At 55.8% G+C, this 24,386-nt stretch overlaps 2 protein-coding genes across 8 annotated transcripts; one reads left to right on the top strand and one right to left on the bottom strand.

Moving 5' to 3' along the window:
* Nucleotides 1-3,975: 3,975 nt before the first annotated feature.
* On the top strand, nt 3,976-7,821 carry SPRN (shadow of prion protein). Of its 2 annotated transcripts, XR_008292122.1 has the most exons (3): nt 3,976-4,255; nt 4,950-6,358; nt 6,635-7,821. XR_008292122.1 is itself a non-coding variant. In XM_027063491.2 (2 exons), the coding sequence occupies exon 2, from the start codon at nt 4,965-4,967 to the stop codon at nt 5,400-5,402; it is 438 nt and encodes a 145-aa protein (XP_026919292.1). In that variant the 5' UTR covers nt 3,976-4,255; nt 4,950-4,964; the 3' UTR covers nt 5,403-7,821. The 2 variants fall into 2 exon arrangements, 1 of the variants encoding a protein (XP_026919292.1); XM_027063491.2 differs by having other exon boundaries at nt 4,950-7,821.
* MTG1 (mitochondrial ribosome associated GTPase 1) lies at nt 7,815-23,699 on the bottom strand. Of its 6 annotated transcripts, none has more exons than XM_053207251.1 (11): nt 23,423-23,699; nt 22,308-22,385; nt 19,290-19,381; nt 16,794-16,874; nt 16,197-16,253; nt 15,754-15,844; nt 13,790-13,851; nt 13,255-13,351; nt 12,790-12,871; nt 8,885-8,975; nt 7,815-8,471 (listed from the first exon to the last, which is right to left on the bottom strand). In XM_053207251.1, the coding sequence occupies exons 1-11, from the start codon at nt 23,532-23,534 to the stop codon at nt 8,463-8,465; spliced, it is 852 nt and encodes a 283-aa protein (XP_053063226.1). In that variant the 5' UTR covers nt 23,535-23,699; the 3' UTR covers nt 7,815-8,462. The 6 variants fall into 6 exon arrangements, 5 of the variants coding, with proteins under 5 accessions (XP_053063226.1, XP_053063224.1, XP_026919283.2 ...); XM_053207249.1 differs by having other exon boundaries at nt 8,863-8,975; nt 23,423-23,655; XM_027063482.2 differs by having other exon boundaries at nt 8,863-8,975; nt 22,262-22,385; nt 22,965-23,583.
* Between the last annotated feature and the right edge of the window lie 687 nt (nt 23,700-24,386).

Raw genomic sequence — 24,386 nt, 5'->3', positions numbered from 1 at the left:
GGTGGCAGGTAACAGGCAAAGACCTACTTGTCACTGGGGAGACAGGGGGAAGGCCTCACACCCTCCCTCCAGGGACCCCGAAGCGCCCTCCACAAATTGCTCTGAGAGTGCCGCCCAGGTGAGAATTTGCAATTAGAAGACGCGGTGGGGAGCACGGCCACTAGTGAGCCCGATCAAAATCACCCGGGGCCAGAGGTGGCAGGGACCCAGTGAGCCGCGGCGTGTGTGGGGACAGACCCTCAGAGACCTGCGGGGACCCTGCGGAGGCCCTGCGCCTCCTGCGAGGTGCGGTTGAGTCGAGGCACAGGGTCTGGGGAAGGTTGGAAGGACCGCGCCTGGGGCAGGGGCGGGGGGGTGGGGTGTGCAACAACACCCGCCGCCAGGCTGGGCACAGACGGCTGGGACGGATTCCGGAGCCCCCCGACGCCCTCAGCCTGGGGGGGGGGGGGGGCGTCCAACATGGTCCCACCGGCCAAGGCCCCACCCTCTGTCCTGCAGACACTTGCAGACGCAGCCTCTTCCTACTGCATCACCAAGAATTGGGGGCACAGCCCTCATCCCCTCCAAACCCCGGCCTGTGCCCCCCCAGCTCGGAGCACCCCCTCCCCACAGGACTGAGCAAGTCGCCGGGTCCCCCTCATCCCCTCCGAACTCCGGCCTGTGCCCCACCCCCAGCTCGGAGCAGCCCCCTCCTCGGGTGAGCAGGCGCCAGAGGACCGTGCGTCATGCAGGAGTTACCCTGGTCCACTCTTGTCCACGGGGACAGCGCAAAGCGCAGCCGCTCCCCAGACCCCCGGGGGGAGTGGGCAAGGGTCCTGAGGCCCCCCCTCCTCCCGGACGGGCAGGAAAGCCTGGGGAGTCCCTCCCTGGCTGTGCCCCAGCCCCCCCCCTCCCCGCAATGCGTCCATCCTTCAGACACCTACCTCCAGGGCTGTCGGACCAGAGCCCCAAACCGTGCAGCCCCTTAGCGGCTCCAACTGGACCGCTTCCATCCATCTCCCCCAAACAGCCATTATGCTGCCCAGAAAACACAAGATAAGGACGCATGATCTACATGGGGACATCAAAGCTGGGGGTGAGCCTCCCTCCCCTTGCAGCTGGCGACTATGCTCAGCCCTAGAGAGCTCACTGGCCATCTGATGGCAGTGGTGTCCTTCCCCAGGCAAGAGGGGGCCCTGGTCCTGAGCAGAGAAAAACATGAACGAGCATTCTTCTGGGGGAGGCGATCTGGATGAGACCAGAAAGTGCCCAGGGACACAGCCAGAGAAGGCAGCCTGGGTCTTCCCTCTTGCGTTTTGTACGCACCTAGGTGTGTGTGTGTGTGTGTGTGTGTGTGTACCTGAATGGATGGGTATGTGTGTGTGCACACCCAAGGAGGAGATCTGGAGGGGTGCACACCTGGGGTTGTGTAAAAAGTGTGCACCTGGTGCGTGTATGTGCATACGTGCACCTGAATGGATGGGTAGGGGTGTGTGTGTGTGTGTACCTGGCAAGTCCAGACAGTGCCACAGGCCACACACGTGCCACCTTTTCTCAGAAACAAGAATATCATTCTATTTAAAACTTGATGGGTCTAATGACTAAATGGCATACCCATACCTGGTGTTTCTGCCTTTCTTCTCTGGCACTTGGGTACAAAGGTGGATTGATCCGGCACTCTCCTTATTGGGCTACTGTCACTGCCAGGGTGAGCGCTTCTCACTTGGTCCCACGTTTCCCACACTCCAATCACGCCCGTCAGGAACCCCGGTGTGATGTGTGGTGTTTGCCCTCGGACAGGATGCATGTATCCACAGATGTGTCGTATTGCTTTGCTTGTGAGAATTTTAAATTCATGTAAGTGATTTTGTGCTGTAAATATTCTCTTACTGGGGCAGCTGGGTGGCTCAGTCAGTTAAGCGTCCGACTGTTGGTTTCAGCTCAGGTCATGATCTCACGGTTCATGGGTTCATGGGTTCTCTCTCTCCCTCTCTCTCTGCCCCTTTTGCACTCACACTTGCTCTCTCTCAAAATAAATAAACTTTAAAAAATAAAAAAAAAATTCTCTTACTATTTTGTTTTACATATTTTGAGGTCATGTCCTTCGTTAGGTACATAAAATTTAGAATTCTTTTGTCATCTTGGTAAATTTAACCTTTTATCATTAAGAAGTGTTACTCTTTGTTTCCAGTAATGCTTTTTGCCCTAATCTGTAAGGCTCGGTCTGGCATTAAGAGAGCTGAGCCAGCTTCCTTTTCATTCACTGTTGCCTGTGTGACATAGGTTTTCATCTGCACCAGTACGTACCAGCCTCTCAGCTTCTGACCTGTTGTCAGCTCACCGAGCTGCTCAGGAACTCTACAAACCACATTTCTGTGTTCTCAGCTGCTCCCTGTTTCTGTGGAGAAGCCAGCTTATTTTTACTTGTTTTAGGTATTTGGGTTTCCCCCCACTTTGGGAAGCTTTCAAGATCTTCTTGTCGTGTTTGGTTTCTGGGGTTTGCTTTTTCTTCATATTTATCATGTTCGGAGTTTGTGATGCTTCTAGAATTTGTGCCTTGCCTCCTTGGTTTTTGAAAACGGTCAGCCTGTGTGCCCATAAACACTGCACTCGTCACCTTCCTTCTCTGCTGTCCGTTCAGTTTCCCTGGTCCACACAGGGGGTCTTCTGTCGCGTCCCCTCCGCCCCCAGCAGCCTGTTACGTACACTCTCTTCTTTTCTCTCCATGCTTTCTTCTGGATATTTCCTTCCGATCTTCCCGGTTACTAATTCTCCTTAGCCATATCTAATCTCTGTTTTTAAGTGTATTTTTTAGCTCTAGAATTTCCATTTGGTTCTTTTAGTTTCCTGTCCTCTATCAAAATTCTCAATCTTGTTTATGCCCGTAGACATGTGTAAATTCCTGAGTCTGTCAGTGATCCTCGTTTGCCTGTATTGGTCTCTGTCTGTTCCTAGCCAACACCGGGCTGTTTTATTACCGTGACTTCCTGTAACATCTTAACATCCCGCGGGGTGAGTTCTTCTTTGATCTTGGTTTTCAGAATGAGTTACATTAGACCTTTACGTTTCCACGTGGACTTTAGAAACCCATAGGTTCTCAATTAGTTTACTCAGGCCACCGTGACAAAGTGCCACAGACCCAGCAGGGTCTGGAGGTCTGAGACAGGCGTGGGCAGGGCTGGATCCTTCTGAGGCCTGTCTCCTTGTGAGAGGGACGGCTCCTCTCACAGACGGCAGCCTTCTCCCCACGTCCTTGCAGTGCCGTCCGTGTGCGTGTCTGTGTCCTGATCTCCTCATCTTATAGGGACACCTGTCAGATTAGGTCAGGGCTTGCCCTATGACCTCATTTTACCACAATTGCCTCGTAAAGGCCCTATTTCCAAATACAGTCATATTCTGAGGTTCTGGGGATCAGGACTTCAACACAGAAATTAGGGAGTTTGAGCCTCTGGGGATCGAGAGGGTCTGATGGAAGCTAAGAGAGATCACATCACGTCACAGGTGAGGTCATGGAGCCCACCTCTAAAGCCATCAAGAGGGCCTGGTGTCCCCAAGTGGAGTGGCTGGGGTAAAAGCCCGGTTGGGAGGGGAAGAGGTCGTAGTCGCGAGACAGACCTGGACAGCAAGATAGCACCCTTTCAAGCCCCAGAGCCGGACCCAGCAGGGACTGGAAAGGCCGGCTGGCTGGGGCAGTGGGGCTCCAAGTGACCTTGCTGTGGGGTGGCCACCGTGAGGGCGGGAAGAAGAGGCACCCTGGGGACCTGGAGAGCCATCCTCTCCTCTCTGGGCCTCCCCGTGGAGAGCCCTGGACACCAAGATCTCGAGCTCAGGGCCTGCCACAGCATTCCGTGGTCCCCGCGTCCGGGACACATCACCTGGGGCAGAACGGGAGAGGGGGAGGGGGAGGGGGAAGGCGGGAGGCGGCGGCTCGGTTGGGCCGGGTGCGCACTGGGTGCTGGAGGTAGAGTGGGCGCACGCGTGTGGAATCGGGAGGGGGTGGGGTGAGGAGACGGGGGACGGTGTGCAGCGAGCAGGAGGGTGCTGGGAAGGGAGAGGGGCCGCGCGCGACTCCGACTGCCGTTTTCTCCTCCCTTCCCGTCGCCCGGGGGATGAGCCTCCGCGTCTGCCCGCCCCCAATCCTGGGGCGGAGGCCTCGCGCAAACTCGGGGCGCGGCGCGCCGGTGCAGGGTCTCGGCCGCAGCCGGCTCCTTCCCGCTCCGCCGCGGCCCCCGGAGCGGCCCCTCCAGCCCGCGGTTCCCACCGAGGCCCGAGGCGGGTAAGGCCGCGCGGCGGGGTCCGGGAGCGCGGGGAGGCAGGGGACGGGGGCTCCGAGGGGACGGCGGGGCCCGGGAGGAGGGTCGAGCGGCCACCGGGTCCCTGCGCCGGAATTAGACCCCGCGTCGCATCCGCGTCCCCGTCCCCCGCGCCAGCTGCTCCGCCAGGCGGCCGGGGTGGGGCGGGAGGGGACGGTCCCCCGGGTCCGGGCTGCGGGGGCGGGGTCTGCACTGTGTCACCACCGCGCTTCTCGGCGCCCCCGCGAGGCCAGAACCCGCTGCTCTGGCTCCGCGCCGCATGCGCGCTGCCCCAAGGGGTGCGGGCGGAGCCACCCGCGTGTGGCCTTTGTCCAGACAGTGGAGACTGTCCATCCCCGAGACTGTCCTTCAACACAACCCCCACCCCGGTGTGGCCTCGGGTCCCCGCAAGCCGTGGAGGTCTGGGCGGGTCCTCCCACCGCAGCCGGGGATGTGGGGGTCCTCCCTCATTCTTTGCTCCCACTCCACCCCCAGGTGCGCAACCCGCGCACCCGCCTCACCCTCTGTCCAGGCCCGAGTGCCTTACCCTCCCACCCCACTCCCAGCCCTGCGCGGGCCGTCCTCGAGATGCCGAGTCCCCGAGCCCGTCTCCAGGCCCTGGGGACCCTGCCCCCCTGACCCTCACAGAAGCTGAGGTCCTTTCTCCGTTGGCCGCAGGCTCGCCCCACAAGGATGAACTGGACGGCGGCGACGTGCTGGGCTCTGCTGCTGGCCGCCACCTTCCTCTGCGACATTGGCGCGGCCAAGGGCGGCCGTGGAGGGGCTCGCGGCAGCGCCCGGGGAGGGCTGCGCGGGGGCGCGCGCGGGACCCCACGGGTGCGCGTGAGGCCGGCGCCCCGCTACGCGGGCTCCTCCCTGCGCGTGGCTGCGGCCGGGGCGGCGGCGGGGGCGGCGGCCGGCCTGGCGGCGGGTTCCGGCTGGAGAAGGGCCCCGGGCCCCGGGGAGCGCGGCCTGGAGGACGACGAGGACGCGGCACCAGGCGGCAACCGGACGAGCCAAGGCGTCTACAGCTACCGGGCGTGGACTTCGGGCGCGGGGCCCACCGGCGGCCCGCGCCTCTGCCTGCTGCTGGGCGGCGCCCTCGTTGCCCTGGGGCTGCTGCGGCCCTAGGCCTGGCCAGGCTCGGGGCCAGATCCGGCCCCCAGCCCGCGCCCTCCCCGCAGGCCCCCCGCCCCGGATCGGCCCCAGAGGCCGCCAGCGGCTGAGCGCCGCTTCCCACCGCTGCCGGCGGCCTCTGACCCAGAGACGCTGCCTGGGGGATTCCAGCCAGCCCGGGCAGGAGCCGCGGCCTCTCCTATGGGTGCCCACTGACGCCCCTGGTCCACCGCCCGGCCCAGGTCCCTCCCCAGCCTCCCCATCCTACCGAAGGACCAGGGCCCTTCAGTCCCAGGATGCCCCGCCTACCGCCTGGATGCCAGGGTCTCCCCCCACCCCCTCCACCGTCAGAAAAGCAGGTGTCATCCCGTGCTTCCGGTACCATCCAGGCTGACGGCCCACCATCTCTCCAGAGCTGCCCAAAGTGATGTCCAAGACCAGGCTGCTCAGGCCATTCCGGCCCCCCTGAGGACCCTGTGGCCTCCCCCACAGAAGCAGCCAGAATGGACCAAAGGATTTGAGGACTTGGGGGGAGAGGTTTCCCTCACAGGTTTTAGTGTGCCTACCACCTGTTCGGAAGAGGCCGTCTGCGGACTGGAGCCCAGGCGTGCCCATCACTCTCTGGAGAATCCCTGGAGCACCCCCTGCCACAGCAGCTGCCCCGGAGCCTGGCCAGCCCACCCTCAGGTCCAGAAGTGTGCACCCTCACCAGGCAGACCCTCTCAAGGCCACTGCCAGGCGCCTCTTGGAGCCACTGTGCTCTAACTTGAAACAAGTCACTTAACTCTTCTTAGGACCTGTTGGGGGGGGGGGGGTGGGGGTGCGGGCACTGTCTAAGCTTCAGAAGCTTTTCATTTCCTTTGAGCTTTAGGCTCCCGTTCTGGAATCGTGCCTGCTGGTACTCAGGGATGGAGAGAGCTCCCCAGGACAGCCAGCTGTGGCTCCGGCAGGTCTGCAGCTGCTCCAGGAAGGTGAGGGCCAGGTGTGAACAGCGGAGGCCGGGTCTCAAGTCAGAACCAACAGGCCACCATCAGGTCCCTGGAGGGAGGCGCAGCAGCAAGTACGACCAGATGAGGGCTGCTCTGGCTGAGCAGAAGGAAGCGTGCAGGAGGCTGACCCCCACAACACCATGGCGGCCATCCGGGCACCTGAGGGTGTTCTGAGGACAGAAGACACCCAGGGAAGCGTCTAAGAGTTTGCCTCTGGCACACAAACACCCGTCTGCAGGCCAGCCCATTGCTTCTCAGGTGCCCGGAAGCCCATTTCCCTCCAGCCTCTGGCCTGGCTTGCAGTTCGTAAGCTCAGCCCTGGAGGCCTTGGCTCTTTACGCCCTCTGCCCCATATCCCACAGCAGGACAACGCCCCAGGCCTGGATCCTCTGGATCGCCCCCCCCCCCCCCCCCCGCCGTCGGTGCTCACTGAAAGCCTCACCTGCCGCTGGGCTGCCTCCCAGAATCTGCCCTCACCCCCCAGACTATGGGGCCTTTGGACTCAGCTGACAGAGGCCAGTGCCAAGACCAGCACCTCCGGGGGCCCTGCCACCTCTGCTCGCCCACAGCTGACACACAGGTCTGGTCAGGGTGAGGGTCGCCAAGCTACCAGCGGAGCCCTGGATCAAGCATTGTTCTCCAAAGACCAGGACATGGATCCGCACTGCCAGCATTCCTGGGGTATGAGCCCAGGTGCCTCTCCATCCATTCCAGACCAAATTTGATGCAACCAAAGACCAGCAGGCTGCGGCCAAGCCCTGCCCAGGCCCTCGGGCAGTGTGACCATTCTGCCACCGTACTTGCAGGCAGCACAGGGAGACCCATCAGGGCTGCACCTCGGGCCAACTCAGTTCTCCCTGCGGGGCCAGGAGCATGGGCCCAGCCTCTGAGCCGCCCTCACAGGCTACAGGGCACCACACACCAGCCTGACTCCCAGAGCCTGTCCCCATCTGGTACAGTCACATGCTAGAGTACTTCCTGCCCTACTGGTCAGGGTCCCAGCAGGAGGCAGATGGCACCCAGGGGGGGTAATCTCAGATTAGGAAGTGTGCACCACCGTGGGCACCTTCAGGAGGGGAGGTGCCTGGGCAGAGACTCCAACGCTCCAGGAAGGCCACACACACTGGACACAGAAGGAGCAGAGCTGCTCACCAGGCCCACCCCACCCCCTTTCCCTCCTCTGCCCTTTTCTGGAATGCAGGCTGGCAGGTGCAGGTCCCTGGGGAGAGTCCCACTGTCCAGTAGCTACAGTTTGCCACTCGGAAGTGGGGGGAAGCCACACCAGCGACCCTCCCAGCCTGCATGCAGCTGGCCGTGAGCAGGGCAGCCCCCGGGGCACCGAGGGAGCAGACAGTTCTTGGGTTTGGCCACAGCTCCTTGGCACCTCTTGTCCATTTTGTGTGCACATTTTCGTCGTGTCGTGAAATAAACACTCCACTGGCAAACAGACTCTTCTTTACTGCAGGACCCAGGGTACCACCAAGGCCCCAATACATAGGCCTTACTCACTAAGCAGTTCATATCCCATTTTTTGTGTCGTTTTGGAGAGACGTTAACATGTGAGCCCAAGGTGCTCCTGGTGCACAGCAAACGAGCCACCAGCAGAGACTGGCCTCGTGAGATTTTTAAATTGCAGACTGTACGTTCACGTCCTCCTGAGAAAGCATCATCTTCCCCCTGAGAGATACTCGGCACAGTTGAGACACCCAGGGACAGCTTAGGGACTTCGTCAGCCCTGACGTCCAGACCCCAGGCACAGTCCCCAACAACAGCTGGCCAGGCTGTGGGGCAGCAGGAGGTACAGGTTCCTTCCCGGCGTAGAGACCTGAGTGGATAGTGCCCAGCATGGAGCTTCTGGAAAAGGGAGGCCCAGCATCAGATTCTGGGCTGTGGTCTGGGATGCCCCGCATCTCTGGTGCCAAGGGCCAGGCAGGAGTGAGGCCCCTGCCAACTGGACCAGTTCAGGGCTCTGCCACGGGGGACCTCTGCAGGACATCCCTGTCCAGCATCACTGGGCCCAGCAGCCCCCTGCGGAAGGTCTGGAGGAAGTCTCGGGCTGCCGCAGGGTAGTTGGGCTGGATGACGTTCACGTCACCTGGGGGAGAGAAGAGGGTCTGGTGAGGAAGGCACCTCCCCACGGGGCAGGCGCAGGATTCAGACGCACGCCTCCCTGCCCGTCCTCAGGGACGGAGGGTGGGCACCTGTGGAGCCTGGGCACGAGCACATGTTCTGAAAGAAAACACAAGAGTCTGGGCTGTGGCACCTCGACCTCGGCAGGTTTCAAACCGGTGGGACGCAGGGTATATCCAGCGCCAAGAGGCAGGGCCGCCTTGCCATCTACAGGCTGAACCGAGAGCCCGCCCCTCTGCAGAACCTGTGTGCCCAAAACAGCCACACGTGCCCACAGTGTCCTCCCCCAGCACCAGGGGCCGCTCGATCGGCTGCTTCTCCAAGCCCAGCCGGAGGCGGATGCCCCCACTTCTCACCCGTGCCCGTGAGCACTTTCACCTTCTGCGTCTTCCCCAGTCTCACAGCCACCTGCTTCAGCACGCTGGCGATGTCGTCACAGGCGCCGCCCAGGCCATAGTGCCGCACGTACCTACACACAGACCAACAGTCGGGGAGTGGGAGCCAGGAGGGGACATGCTGGGTCACGCCTAGCTCCACCAGGGACCCCTCGTGCATGTGGCCATAAGTGCCCACTGCAGAGCTGCCGACGTCTGTCCTCCCACGTGGCCACAGCCAGCTGTCCTGAGGACCGCTTCCCTGCTGATGCCCGTGGCTGCAATGGCGGGACGACTGCATCATCCACCCCGTTCCCGAGCAGCCCGTAGCCTGGAGCCCTAGGTCAGCACGGCAGTACCCTGACAGGTGCTCCAAGCCTCTGGGCAGCCGCCCAAGGCAGGATCGCCAGGATTGCCAGCACTCTCTCCAGGAGAGAATGAGCAGGTCTGACTGGTGTTCTCTGTAGCCCACAGACCAGCACAAACCCACTCGGCGCCCGCCTCTGCCGAGAACTGTCCAGTAGCTCTTGTGGACGCCCGGTCCGTGACGCTGGCTCGGGGCCTGATGAGAAAGGCCAGCACAGGGCCGGGTGTGTCTGACCCTGAAGGGTTAAAAGAGACAAGCCTCATCCACAGACAAGCACGTCCGCCACAGGAGCCGGGAGACCCAACCAACACCTCTGCCAGCCACTCGTCCCGGAACCTACGACGGCCGGAGCGACGGTGGGATTTGCCTCCGGGTCCACAGAGCAGGGCGGGGCTCGGCCGAGGGGAGACCCCACCTGGGTATCGGAGTGCCCACCTTGGAGGACATCGCATCCTGAGGAAGGCAGGTCCCAAATCAAACTTGCGGCCCCTCTGTCCTGGGCACCCCACTACACACACACAAGGGCCGCCCTGCAGGACACGGCTGCCTGTTCTCCAAAAACACTGGGGGACCGCGGAGGCCCACACAGACTCCCGCGGAAATGAAACAAAATAATCAATTTGAAATCCTACTTCCATGCAAAATGGAGTAACGAGAACTGAACTTACGATCCACCTGAAACAACCAGAAACATATAAAACAATGGTTTTCAAGGCACCAGACATCAAGCTACAAAGGATGTAAACCAACAAACACCCAGCCTGGTGCCCGGAGGCCCCAGGGAGCCCCGAGGGTGGCTGGAGTGTGGGCCCAGTAAAAGTCACACGACAGAACCAGAAAGGGCAGAGCTGCCCAGAGAGAGAATTCTGGAAGCCTGCCATCCTCTGTATTTAGCAGAGGAGGGATCTGCACACATGATAAAGGAAGTTCCCCAAAGCCAGAGGCCAGGAAGGACCACCCTGGAGGGCACAGGGGCAGCAGTCAGTGCTCACAGAGAGCCAGGAGCAGACGGAAACCTCATGACCCATGGGGCACAGCGGAGGTGGGGGGAGGCCCTGCCTCAGTCAGGCCTGGAAGGAACTGTTTCCAGATAATTGTCTCAAGCAAAGCTCAAGGATGTGTCCAGGAACTTAAAGATACCCATCTCCCAAGAAGGTAAAATTTAAAACACCCAGCATCCAAGCAAAAATGATCAGGAGTGCACAGCAGGAAAACAGACTCATCGTGAGGAGGAAATCAGTCAGCTGAAAACGCCCCAGACGTTAGGACTAGCAGAGATGTTAGACCGGTCATCGTGACCACATTCCATGTGGTTACAAAGTTAAGCAGATACACAGAAGATGTAAAGCATGATCCGAATCGGACTAGAGACCCGTGCTGTGAGACACACACTGGCGGGCGCTTGCAGTGGGTCAGACACATGGGGTGCAGGCAGGTCGCCCATGGGGCAGCAGCCGTGCCCAGCAGGTCCTGAGGACGGGAGCAGGCAGGAACTGAAAACACAGGAAGAAATAATAGTTGAAAATGTGATAAAAGCTACAAAGCCACAGATCTAAGAACTCAACAAACTATAAGCACAAGAAACATAAAGAAAACCACACGGGTCCCATTGTCATAAATTGCTCAAAAGTACGATAAAGAGAAAATCCTAAAGGCAGCTGGAGGAACAAAGACAAACGTGACAGGTTCCTCATCAGAAACAGCACAGGTGAGAACAGGATGGGACAAAATCTCTCCACTCCTGAAAAAAAACCATCCACCTAGACTTTCACACACAGGGCAAGTATCCTTCCAAAACGAACATGAAATACGGGCATCTCTGGACAAACCTGAGGAGACAAACTCCTCACCAGCAGACCTGCATTACAATAAACACTACAGGAAATCGTGAGAGGATGGCGACACCAGACAGAACGTGGATCTACACAAAGAAACAAGCGGTGCCCATGAACCATAAAGCCATGGGCAAACAGCTAAGATTACGTCTCACACCTGGGAGTCTCCATATGAGCGAAAACAGTACATCTCAGGCTTACAAAATACACGAAAGCAAGACAGAACAACAAAAGCCCAAAGATCACGAGAAAAATGGAGATGCGCTATCGTAAGGTGCTTATACGCCATGAGACGGGTTCTATCACCTGACCCTCCTCACACAGAGACAACCTCCTCCATACGTTACAGAAGGCAAGCTGACAAAGGGGAGAGAGGGGATAAGAGTATCCCAGTAACCAGAAAAGGACAGAGAGACAGAGAGACAGAGGAAGAGAGAGAAAGATGCAGAGAGAGACAGAGAGAAAGATGGAGACAGCACAGGCAGAGGCAGAGGAGGAGGAAAAGGAACAAAGGACGGATAGGACAAAGAGTAAGATGACAAACGTAACCCCAAGATCAATAATCACATCACATGTAAATGGTCCAATACCCAAAATAAAAGACAGAAATGGTCAGGTTGGATAAGAAACAAGGCCTCACTATCTGTACACAGCCTATGAGAAACACATTTTATTTCATTTTATTTTAAATATTCATTTATTTATTGAGAGAGAGAGAGTGAGGGGAGAGGGGAAGAGAATGGCCCGGTCCCACGAACTGTGAGACCATGACCTGAGCTGAAATCTAGAGTCGGATACTTAACTGACAGAGTGCCCCCAGGCACCCCGAGAAACACGTGTTAAATATAAAGACACAAACACGCTCCATGTGAGCACTCATCAGAAGCTACAGCAGGTGTGTAACTACCAGACAAGGTCGATGTCAGAGCAGGAAGTATTGTGAACATCAAGAAAGGCATTTTGACTGATAAGGGCATCGGTTCAGGGGGACACGATGATCCCCGGGCTGTCCCTGCACCGCACAACAGAGCTCCGAAATGCGTGAAGCAGACGGACAGAGCCGCAAGACAGACAGACCACAGGCAGAGATTTCAGTACCTTCTCTCAACAACCAATGGCAAAAACAGAAGGAAAACCAGTAAAGCAGAAATAATAATAAAGACTGAATGGTAATCAATGAAATAACAGAAAGACAATGGAGAAAGTCAATGAAACCATACCAACAAAACTGACAAAGCTCCGGCCAGGCTGTGGTCCTCGACGCGGTAAAGGACACCCAGCAAACACCCTCTGCTCATGTCTCACTCCTGGGGGAATAACAAGGTGTAAATCTGCACCAGGAAGGAGCGACTGGAGGCACCACACAGAGGAATCTGAAAGCAGTCACACCGAGGACGGGAACCCCGCAAGACAGAGCACAGGACGTCCAAGGAAAGACAGAAAACAGATGGTCACCAGGATGTGGCGAGCAGGCTTTGGGGTCTCGTCTGTAAAATGGGAGCAGGTAAAGGTGGGAAGGAGGAATTACCAAAGAGCACAGGAAATTTGAGGCTTTTCTTGACTGTGTAACAAACATATCGACCTGTATGCTGCAAATAACGTGCAGGCTGCTGGTCTAATCACATCTTACTGCTGCTGCTTTTTTAGACTATGTTTGTCTAGAATGAGAGAGAGAGGCTAGCCACCTGCCCCGGACCCTGCACTCACCCAAAGAGCTGGTGCCTGTTGAGGGTGTAGAGAAGGTAGTCCGCCAGGGTCTCCTCCCCGACAAGGTGGTCTAACACGGTTCCTAGAATCAGGCGACCAGGGTGAGCCTGGCAAACCAGCCTGGCATCTGCACCCCAGGGCCCCTCCCTGTCTCAGCCCGAGGTGCTGCTGAGGAGAAGGCCCGGCTGTGGCCCTTGGACCTGACCCACAGACCTGCCTTGGCTGTAAAATGGGAGAAGGAAGGCACTCTCTCCAAGGAAGGCTGTGAGGGTCAGTGGGGTCACAGCAGTGCCTGGCCCACATGCGCGCTGAGCTAGGACCGCACTGGCTGCTTGAGACGCCCGCTCAGCACAGCATTCAAGAGTCTGCAACATCCAGGCCTAGAAAGGCAGGCACAAAGTGCCAGGGCTGGGGGCCCCGCACCCAGGCGGCAGGAGGGGGCACGAAGGGTGACCCCCAACTCACCACACAGGGCCAGCTTTAGGCCCATCTCCACGCTTTCAATCCGAGGAGCCAGCACCCCAGGAGTGTCCAGCAGGAACATCAGCGGCCGCTCACACACCTGTGGACACAGAGGACAGTCGGCCGCGCCGCTGCCTCCAGGCTTGCTGCTGGGCGGCCCCTGGAGCTGGGGTGTTAGGCTCCTGAGGCTCCAAAAAGGCCTTTCCACCACACTCTTGGCTTCCCCACTGGGTCAGCTCCCACTGAGTCCAGAGCACAGGAGCAACAGGCCCCAAGGGCCCCAATCTTCTCCTCCCAGGGAAAGAAGGGAACGTGTGGACAAGCTGAGCTGAGCTGTGTGACCTTAGGCAGGTGCGTGCTCCCCCTCCATAAAACAGGGGTGACGAGCACGCCTGCCCGCAGCTCTGGTGGAAGGCTGGTGCAGTGCCTGGCGTGCGGCAACACTCGGTGGGGCGGGTGGAGGCAGGGCCTCCCGAGTCCTCAGGAAGCAGCAGGCGCCTACGTGTGGAGCTCCAGACCCAGCAGCCGAGGACCCTACCTGGATTCTGGACATCACAGCTCTGGTGATCCCAGGCTCGCCGCCCACCCTGGTAGCTTTCCCTGTGGGATGCAAAGGGGCTGTCGGACGTAGTGAACACAGAAGCCTGGCACACAAGCTACAGAAGAAGAAACGACACAGCCGGAAACCCATGAAGGCCCAGATGAGCTTGTGCTCAACTCAGCACCAAACCAACAGGGACCGAAACACACCTCCCTGGTGCCTGGGAGGGTGAGGAGAGGCCAGGGCCTGGCCGTGGAGGTCAGCACAGAGCTGCTGCTTCCCACACGACGGCTTCCTCCCTCCTGGACTTGACCCTGTGCCCCCGACACCGAGCCTACACCCGGCAAATCAGCCCCACAGCACTGATCACGACAGGCCTGTCTGTGAGCACAGCTCCCGACCAAGGGGCCGGATAAACTCAAGAGTAGAGATACACATATCTATCGGTGGACGAGTGGAAAAGCAAAACGTGGCATCTAAACATAATGGAATATTATTCAGCCTTGAAAGGGAACAGAATTCTGACACAGGCCACAGCACGGATGGACCTTGGGGACATTATGCTCAGTGAAATCAGTCCAACAGAAAAGGACAACTACTGTGTGATTCCATTCATGTGAGGTAGGAGCTCTTCAGAGATCCAGGGACAGAAGGCAGATTAGTGGTGCCCAGGCAGTGGAAGGGGAGAGGGGGCTAGGGCTTATGTTTATAGACTTTCAGTTTGAGACCAAGGAAAAGTCTAGAAATACTGTCATGGTCGCACAGCACTGAATATATTTAATGCCACCAATTTTTTTTTTAAGCCACAATTAGAGAAAAGTAAACTTAAAAAAAAAGATGATTTGGGGCACTGAGGTGGCTCAGTGGGTCCGACTTCAGCTCAGGTCATGATCTCGCAGTTTGTGGGTTCGAGCCCCGCGTCGGGCTCTGTGCTGCCAGCTCAGAGACTGGAGCCTGCTTCGGATTCTGTGTCTCCCTCTCTCTCTGCCCCTCCCCTGCTCACACTCTGTCTCTGTCTCAAAAATAAACATTTTTTAAAAAATTAAAAAACAAAATGATGATCTGACAATTCTCCAACGAGCACCAAAAACACCATCTGTAAAATAACAGTTCAGTGGAGCTCATGGTGTTTGGGTTTGTTAATAAAGAACGCATCCTGGTGTGGAACACGAAGCCAATGTGGGACTTGGTGCTGAACTTTAAAATACCTAATGGAAAAGGGTAATGACACAGCGAGTAAGTAGTGTGGGCACGTCTATGTGACTCCAAATCCAAATGAGCACGAAACAAGGAGATAGGCCCGGGGTCTCCCCAGAATCTCCCCCGAGCAGTCGGGCAGGATGCCGTCTCCCAGCTGGGGCTGCCCCATCAACCGCCTGCTGCTTGTTATCAGGCCCCATCTATCTGACTACGCCATGAGTATGGGCATCAAAGAGATTTCCGTGAAGGGGAACACAATCACCAACAGGCAGGAAAGTCATCCACGTGTTAAATACCTTAACACTTCATGTTCAGGAGAGAGAACAAAGTAAAATGTGTGACAGGATAGGGGCGCCTGGGTGGCTCAGTCGGTTGAGCGTCCAACTTCGGCTCAGGTCATGATCTCACAATTCGTGGGTTTGAGCCCCACGTCGGGCTCTGTGCTGACCGCTCAGAGCCTGGAGCCTGCTTCGGATTCTGTCTCTCTCTCTCTCTCTCTCTCTCTCTGCCCCTCCCCTGCTCACACTCTCTCTCTCTCTCTCTCTCAAAAATAAATATTAAAATTTTTTTTTTTTAATTTAAAATGTGTGACAGGATGATTCTGTCTCACCATTTAACCTTACATCAGTTATCTGGTGCAAAGAGACAACCCTGAGGGGCCATGACGCTCTGGCTAAGGGCGAGGTTTTTCTCAGAGCCAGAGGAAGAGCGGCCGCTCGCCAGCAAACACCACAGCATCAGCTCACAACGGCCAGCAGTACCTTTCCTGAGGTGCTGTCTCCTGAGCGCGTTGATGAGCGAGGATTTGCCCACGTTGGGGATCCCAATCACCATGGCACAGTACTCCAGGCTCTGCAGAAGCACAAGAGCAGGGAGTCAGGGGTCCACCCGGACCACCCACAGCCCCACTGAGAGCCTCATGTGGCCCATGCAACGGGACCCACAAACCCAGGCCAGTTCAGGTGAAGAAAGGTCACTGTGGAGGCCCCGCCAGCCTCAGCAGGGCCACCCCCCACCCCTGCTCCAAACAAGAAGACAGAGGGCAGCTCTGTGGGCTGGGGCAGCACAGAGACAGCCCCCAGGAGTTCTCGGGGCTTGGTGATGGCCCAGCATGGGGACTGGTCTACCACTGCTTAGCCACCGAGCCCAGGGCTCCTCAGCAGGAGGGACCACCCCACAGCCAGCACTGAGCCCCACCACCGACCTCTCCTCGATGATAGCGGCAGCTGCTCCCCACCAGTCCCGTGACCGTCGGGATTATCTGCAACAGACAAACCACACAGCGGCACACTCGCACAGAAACCGGCTTCCTCCTTAGCTTCTGGAGGTGGTGTACCCCATGCCCAGCATCGAAGAACCCGGGCTCTGTCCACATCAGGGCTTAGAATGCGCTGGGGGGGGGGGGGGGGGTGTCACCTGCGCCCTGACCTGTCCCTCCACCGTCAGCAAGCAGGTCAATCCCCCAGAGGGTGACGGCTGTGACCGCAGCCACCTTCCACAAAGATACACCAGCCAGGGAAATCCTCGAAATACAACTGCGGAAAACCAGGCACCACACCCTCCAGAAGCTTGTCCAACAACAGCCCCGGGTACACACTACAGCCTGGCACTGGGTCCTGCAGACCACCACAGGCTGCCCAGGGCCTACCTGCTCTCGACCAGAGATGAGTGTACCCCAGGAACCCCAGCCAACCCCTGCCTTGCCTCCAAAACTCTGCTTCTCACAAGAGCATGAGATAATCCATTTCTTTTAAATGTATTTAATCAAAAGCATTAGGGTGTAAAACAGAGAAGCACCTACCTGCTTGACATTCTCATCCTGTAAACAGTTGGTGAAAACAACATTTTTTAGGCCTTCTCCTTCTAAGTGCTGTATAATTTTCTGAAAGAGATATTTCCATTTTTTTTTCAATATATGAAATTTATTGTCAAATTGGTTTCCATACAACACCCAGTGCTCATCCCAAAAGGTGCCCTCCTCAATACCCATCACCCACCCTCCCCTCCCTCCCACCCCCCATCAACCCTCAGTTTGTTCTCTTTAAGAGTCTCTTATGCTTTGGCTCTCTCCCACTCTAACCTCTTTTTTTTTTTTTTCCCTTCCGCTCCCCCATGGGTTCCTGTTAAGTTTCTCAGGATCCACATAAGAGTGAAAACATATGGTATCTATCTTTCTCTGTCTGGCTTATTTCACTTAGCATAACACTCTCCAGTTCCATCCACGTTGCTACAAAGGGCCATATTTCATTCTTTCTCATTGCCATGTAGTACTCCATTGTGTATATAAACCACAATTTCTTTATCCATTCATCAGTTGATGGACATTTAGGCTCTTTCCATAATTTGGCTATTGTTGAGAGTGCTGCTATAAACATTGGGGTACGATATTTCCATTTTAAAAGCTAAATGAAAATGTGGATGTGATATGCTAAAATCCAAGGATCTGAGATTGAAGCCCCACCCCGACCCAGGCCAGGCGTGCTCCAGGCGAGGGGGCCCTGTGGATAGCACAGACCATAGAGGAGGCTCCAGTGTGAGCACAGGAAGGAAGTGCCCTGGGCAGGGGTCCACGAGCTGGAGGCTCCAGCAGGTATGAGGGCTCAGCACAGACACTGGCTGTCCTCTCGGGACACAGGTACCTCCATGGAAAATGAGCCACCTCTGGCTGCATTCAGTGATCTGCTTAGTCCTGAGTATTCTGACGAGCTCTCACAAAATGACCACTGTAAACCCAGCCTTAACCCAATCCAAGTACAAAGTACATGCAACGCTTTAAAAGCTCAAAAGTAAACTAAGGTTAATATGAATTTATTGGTCTTAACATTAAGTGAAATCAGTGTAGGAATCATAGTTTTTAATACCGGTATGATATTGTTTGACCACGTACTGACCTAAAACATGGTCAATGCCTAAATGAACCAAAAGTCATTTGCTAACTTAATTTTCATTATATATTTCAGTTGTTTGTTATGATGATACAGATGAGGATACAGGCCACAACAAAGACATATTTGAAGCCACGCTTTGAAGTGTATACATTCACATGGGATGTCCCCACCCACCCCCAGAGGCAGACATGAAGGGCCATCCCTGGGGCCTTCTCCTCTCCTCTCCTCTGCCCACAGCAGCACCTGAGAGGAGGAGCACACACTCCCGCCGCCTCCCAACCAGTTGAGACACCGCTGTGTCCCTATGTTAGGTCACCTTATGTGCCCAACACTCCACAAAGATTAGCACTTAAGGCCAGAAGCAATCGCTGGTAAGACTCAAGTCTCAACCAATGAAAGCAAAGCTTGTGATGCTAAGTTAGTAGAGCGTGCGTGCAGTGAAGCCCATGAACACCTTGTTCTGGGGGCTCTGGAGCTGTCCACCTCCCGTCCTGCAGAGCAGAAGGGACTTAAATGACCAGAGGTACCCGCACGTGGGTTAGGGGTGGCCTCTGCTCGGATTCTCAGCAAACAAAGAGCTCCTATATTTGATGTTCCCCTGGAAACCTTGTGACAGAGACTTGTGGTTGGGGTCTAAGTAATTCAAACATACCACGACCAACTGATAAGCCTGAATGCACTCTGCCAACAAAGAGGACGCTGCGCCACTAACAGCCTGAAAACTGCTAGGCTGGAATCCACAAGGGTCTGACACCTGCCCTTCCAGAAGGATTTGATAATACAGCAAGAAAAGCAGAGGTGAACACTCAAAAATAATATGCCCAGACCTTCATGTTTCTTATATGCTGGGACATGTGGGCATGCCCTGCACTTGGTCACTTGTGTCCCCCGATCCTGCCTGCTTTGAAGACATTACTTTGGGCCTCCAGCACACTTGGTGTCTGGAAGGCCATGGAACTGGCCAGTGTGGGTGCCTGGGCCAAATGCAGCCATCACAGGAGACCTCCTGGTCAGTACCTGTGGCCTGTGCCTATGGCCACCAGCCTCAAACAGCTATGGAAACTTATTAACTGAAATGAAATAAAACACGAGTATCGTGTCTGCAGCAGGAGCCACATCTCAAGCGCTCAGAGCCGCATGGGGCCAGAGGCCACCCTGTGGGGCACTTGGCTCCAGCAGCAAAGCCTGGCCACTTCCTTTGGGAGGTGCGCTCTCTGGTCATTTGGACCATACATTAAACATTAGAGGGAAGCAGGTCATTTTGAGAAATCAGGCGGGAATACCTCCGCAAACAAAGGGTTGTTTGCTAAAAAGCAAGCCTGCCTGAGTGAATCAACACAGAGTCTGCTTGCAAGGGTGACCCTAGACACAACCCTAGTGCTGGAGGTGCCCAGGACAGGGACCTTCACCTGCTGCTCCTTCAGATCCGCCAAGTCCATTTTGTTGAGGACCAGCACATGAGGCTTAAGCCCAAGGGTTTCTTGAAACAGAGGGTTGCGGCCTGAAAGTGGAATGTGGCAAAATTAAGGCAAAAATTCCTTTAATGCTTCACCAGACCATTATTTTATCTCGTCTTGTTATGCATATTGGCACCACCTTCAGAAGAAAATCTTTTTTTTTTTTTAAGGTTTATTTATTTATTTTTGAAAAAGAGAGCGTGTGCACACAAGCGGAGGAGGGACAGATAGAAAGGGAGAGACAGAGAATCCCAAGCAGGCTCTGCACTGTCAGCGTAGAGCCTGACAAGGGACTCAATCTCCTGAACCATGAGATCATGACCCGAGCTGAAACCAAGAGTTGGACACTTAACCGACTGAGCCCCCCAGGCGCCCCCAGAGGAACATCTTTAGAAGGAAGTGAGCAGAGGAGGAAGCCCAGTCTCAAAGCAAGTACATGCCAGCCAGCCCAGCCTCATACCCCAGTCCTACCCTCTTGGCAGAGAAGAAGGAAACGGTCTCACTGCCATGGAACCACCACATGCAAGCAGGGCAGTGGTTCTCACGTTCCTCCTCAAATGGGAATGGTGGCGGCAGAAACAAAAAACAAAGCTCAGGGGAAGGTCTTATTGATGGGTTCTTTGTTTAGTTGCCAAGATATGTGAGTTCAAAATGAATGATCTGATCGCTCAAAAAAAGGGCCTCCTGTAAAGTCCTAACTAGTATACCTCAGACCAATGCCGCCCTCTGGTTACTGCCAAGGAGATGAGGGTCCCCCATGGAAACCACCACTGAAGGTTCTGCCTCCTTACTAGCACTGCCACGCCCTTACTCCCTCAGCCAGGGACCCTCGGGGATCACGACAGGTCCCACCTCGTGGAACCCTAACGCAGGTAGGAGGGGGGTGCCCATATACCTATCTTCTGAACACTCAGCCCCTTCCCGGTGCTTCATCTCCTAGTGAGTCCAGGTGTGAAATTCCTGAGGCCTTGGGCACACCCTGGGTCCAGGCACCAGTTAAGCTGCCTACTCTCTTCCCTAAAGGGTTAACCAATCCTGTATAATTCAGACTCCACCCCAGGGCCGCAACCCAACGTAGACATTCTTGCTGTCCTGGAGAAATGGGCAAACATCTAGAAGCCAACAGGACAGGTGTCCTCTTACAGAGCACTGAACAGTAACTACAGGTTCATCACTTTTGATAATCGTAAGATCGCCAGCAAACACTTCTGGCCAGCATGAGATATCCTACAATATTTCGCCTACAATAAATAAACTCAGTACTTTCTTACAAAAGTTCCAAGTCTTTGAAATAGTGAAAATTGTCCCTCATCTGCTATCCCTGAGGTGGTAAGAACTCTCAAACCAATGCCTTTACCACATAAAGAGAACCCAAGCATAGCTCAAATACAATAAAAACAGGGTCTGGAAAGTACATGGTAATGAGCAAGATCGCCAGACCCTGCCAGTTCCCGCCTCAAGCGTGGAGGAAAGCCTGCTGGCAGGAACGTCGAAATGAAGGCTGCACGCCCCACCTCGAGAACCGACTGCTGGACTCAACTGGAAGGCCTGGGCAAGGCAGGCAGAGGTCAGAGACAATGGATGCTATCTACCTATCAATGAGGAGGCTCGAAAAACACAAGGCCTGGACCCCCACCAGAGATTCTGATTAACCGGTCTGGAAAGGGACCCAAACCAGGATTTTTAAAGCCTCCTGGGGGAACTCTGTCATGTACTGAGGGTTTAGAGTTAAATGCCAGTAACTCTGAGAGGTGAGGCTGCCAGGCACTGTGGGAGCAGACTGGACCAGAGCAGAGACCAGACACGGGAGGAGGACCAGACAGAGACAAGGCTACAAAGCAGGAATGCTTCCTGCTGCCTTGAGCACAGCCTGATTCAGGAAGGAGGGCCTCTCCTGTACCACTACAATTCCACACCCAATTCCAATAAAGTTGGGGGTGGGGGAGGAGGACAACACCAAGCAATTCTGCGACACTACCAGGACGTCCTACAAGTTAACTCAACTCTGACACTATCTACCTGGAGGAAGAGTCAGACCCCACAGGTTAATGCTCAGTCCCACAATATGCCACCTCCCCACCCCACTCCCTCCAGGTGCCAATCCCGAGTCCAGTTGGTCACCGGTGCCTCTGACCAACTTGTTACAGATGGGAGGTTCCCACAAGCCCCTCCTCAGAGTCAATTAGCTTGCTAGAGCAGCCCACAGCCCTCGGAGAAACATCTTACTTACTAGATTACTGGCTTATTATAAAAGGATGTAACTCAGGAAGTCAGACAGAAGAAATGAATAAGGCGACGTATGAGGGAGTGGGGCACAGAGCTCCTGTGCTCTGAATGTGCCACTCTCCCTCTGTATCCACGTGTTTGCCAACCCAAAAGCTCTCTGAACCCTGTCCTTTTAGGTTTTTCTTGAGGTTTCACTATATAGGCCTGATTAATGAAATCAGTGGCCATTGGCAATCCATCCAACTTCCAGCCACTCTCACCTCCCCTGGCAACCAGCCCTGGAACTTAGGTGACTTAGTGGCTTTCCAAAAGTCACCTAACAGCAGACACTTTTTTACCACTCTCTTCACTTAAGAAATACCCAGGGTTTGTGGGGCCTGGGTGGCTCAGCTGGCGTCAGACTTCAGCTCAGGTCATGATCTCGGTCATGATCTCACAGTTCATGGGTTCAAGCCCTGCGCCAGGCTCTCTGCTGTCAGTGTTCTCGTTCTCTCCCTCTCTCTCTCTCAAAAATAAATAAACTTACAAAAAAATGTCCAGGATTTTAGGAGCTCTGTGCCAGAAACAGGGACAAAGCCCAAATATATATATGTGTGTGTGTGTGTGTGTATACACACACACACACACACACATATATGCACACACACACGTATACATACACACACACATATATACACACATATACAACATATACCTACATGTGTGTATATAGAGATTTCTTATCATAAACCACAGTATTACAACCACTAAAGGATATCCGGGCATCATGGACCTCGATGATACAGTCCACCAACTTTAGGCTGCTCTGCATCTTCTTCAGCCCTGGAAAACAGAAGAAAGATGCCTAAGGGAAGGCGTCTATGGCTTTTCAAGAGTGATGGGGTGACGCTGAATGGTCCAGAATGACACACCACCTAGAGAGAATACACCTGAGTGCAGTGTCCTAAGTCACCATAACTGATACACCCTTGCTGAGGGCCTCTTCCAAGTTCAATAACGGTGTCTCCAAAAAGAAGAGGTCCTGCCTGAAGGGCAAAAGCATGTCTGGGGTGGAGCCACTTGGAGGGCTCCAGCTGCAGTATTTAACCTCCTATGGGTCTTGGTCTCGGCCTTAAAAGGGTAACTCGGACCACCCGACTCTCTGGGCCCTGCACGCTGTGGGGACATGCTGCTGCCTAAGTTTCAGCCACTCGCACAGCAGTGAACTCCCCCTTAACCATTAACCAGGAACAACACCCACAACGAAAGTAACCACCCCCTCCCCCGCAGTGTCCCTCAACACGGTGACCCCCCGCTCAACCGGGTCCTCCGCATAGCCTCGGACATCCGCGTCCCGAGGGCGGACACCGAAGCACCGCACTCCGCAGGGGCCGGCGCAGCGGGCACCGGCTCACCACTTACGCGGAGGTCAGAGCGCGCTGAGGGCTGCGGGAGCGGGACCCGGCGATCGCTGACGCGGAGGACCGCGCCGGCCCCGCGCGTCTTCTCGGGCCCATTTTTACAAATCAACAGCAAGAAACTCCTCGAGGGCTTCAGGCAGAAGACAGCAGTGGCCGTGTCTTAAAGGTGTTGCAACGATAATAGCTGAATACTTCGCAGCTCGGCGAGGGCTTTCCTACCACCATTTCATCGAGTGCTCAAAACAAGACTCGGAAAAGTACGTCTCTGTGGACTCGGATGTGGAAACGGAGGCTTGGGGGAACAAAGTGGCAGAAGGCACTTGCTGGGGCTCGGGGCTCAGGTCCGCCCCCGGGCCGCCGCCGCCTCCCGCCCCGCGCGCGGACAGCCTGACGAGCGAGCGGGCGCCGGGGCCACCGGGCCTCACCGCGCAAACACCGGCCCCTCCAGGCCCCGCTCACCCTTGGCCATGTGGCCCGGGAACCAGCGCGCCACGTCGCGACCGCCCAGGGGGAAGCTCTCTCGCCAGGCGACCCCGGCGGCGCCGCCCAGTGCGCGGAAGGCTAGCCTCATGGCGCCGCGACCCAGAGCGCCGCGGGGGAACAGCTCCCTCGACGGACCTCTCCGACCGGCCCACCATCCGGCCCCGTGGTTCCGGGGTTCGGGAGACGGACGCGCGGTCCGCGCGTGCGCACTACGCTTCTTTGTGCGCCGGAAGGAGCCCAGGGGGTGGGTCTACGAGCCCACCTGGGGCCTGTGCACTCTGGAGACTCTCAGGGGTCCCGAGAATTCGTGAATACGTTAGTGTTTTCCAGTTCTTCCCTAAATGTATTCTGAGTATAACTGTAATATAACTTAGCTGTCCCCTGCCAATGTTTGACCTCTTTTTACAAACTTGGTTAAAATTTTCAAACATTTTAAATGTGCCCTATATATGTAAAGCCTCTTTTTCAAGTACTCCAGGTTGTAAGCAAAGCGTTTGCAAATACTGACTGCAGTTCTGTTACATTAAGCCTATTAATACACTGAGCCTGGGATTCCCACTGCGCGGGTACTCTGTGTAAATGTAGTCAGGTTTTAGCTTTTTTTTTTTTTTTAATTTATTTATTTATTCTTGCGAGAGAGACACAGACTGCAAGCAGGAGAGGGACAGAGAGGGAGACACAGAATCCGAAGCAGGCTCCAGGTTCCAGGCTGTCAGCCCTGAGTCCCACACGCGGCTCCAACTCACGTGTGGACGAGATCGTGCCCTAAGCCGAAGTCAGAGGCCCAACCAACTGAGCCACCCAGGCGCCCCAGGTTTTAGCTTTAATCTGAGTCCAACCAGCTACTCAGCGTACACTGGGTACAAGAATATTACTCTAAATGTAATTTTTGAAACAAGTTCCTAAAATTGCAAACATGCTTGGATTCTCCGCACAAAAA

This window comes from Acinonyx jubatus, chromosome D2 (genome assembly GCF_027475565.1).
Source record: "Acinonyx jubatus isolate Ajub_Pintada_27869175 chromosome D2, VMU_Ajub_asm_v1.0, whole genome shotgun sequence".
NCBI classification, from domain to species: Eukaryota; Metazoa; Chordata; class Mammalia; order Carnivora; family Felidae; genus Acinonyx; species Acinonyx jubatus.
Note: the sequence above shows the minus strand (reverse complement) of the source record. Positions and strands in the feature narration are given on the sequence as shown.

What these genes read in the sequence shown, in the direction of transcription:
- SPRN (XM_027063491.2), top strand. Translation starts at nt 4,965, where the DNA reads ATGAACTGGACGGCGGCGACGTGCTGGGCTCTGCTGCTGGCCGCCACC.
- MTG1 (XM_053207249.1), bottom strand. Translation starts at nt 23,534, where the DNA reads ATGAGGCTAGCCTTCCGCGCACTGGGCGGCGCCGCCGGGGTCGCCTGG. An exon ending in CGGATCTGAAGGAGCAGCAG is followed by an intron (nt 16,875 to 19,289) that starts GTGAAGGTCCCT and finishes TATCTCTTTCAG; the next exon opens with AAAATTATACAGCACTTAGA. An exon ending in GAGACAGCACCTCAGGAAAG is followed by an intron (nt 13,852 to 15,753) that starts GTACTGCTGGCC and finishes TGCATCCCACAG; the next exon opens with GGAAAGCTACCAGGGTGGGC.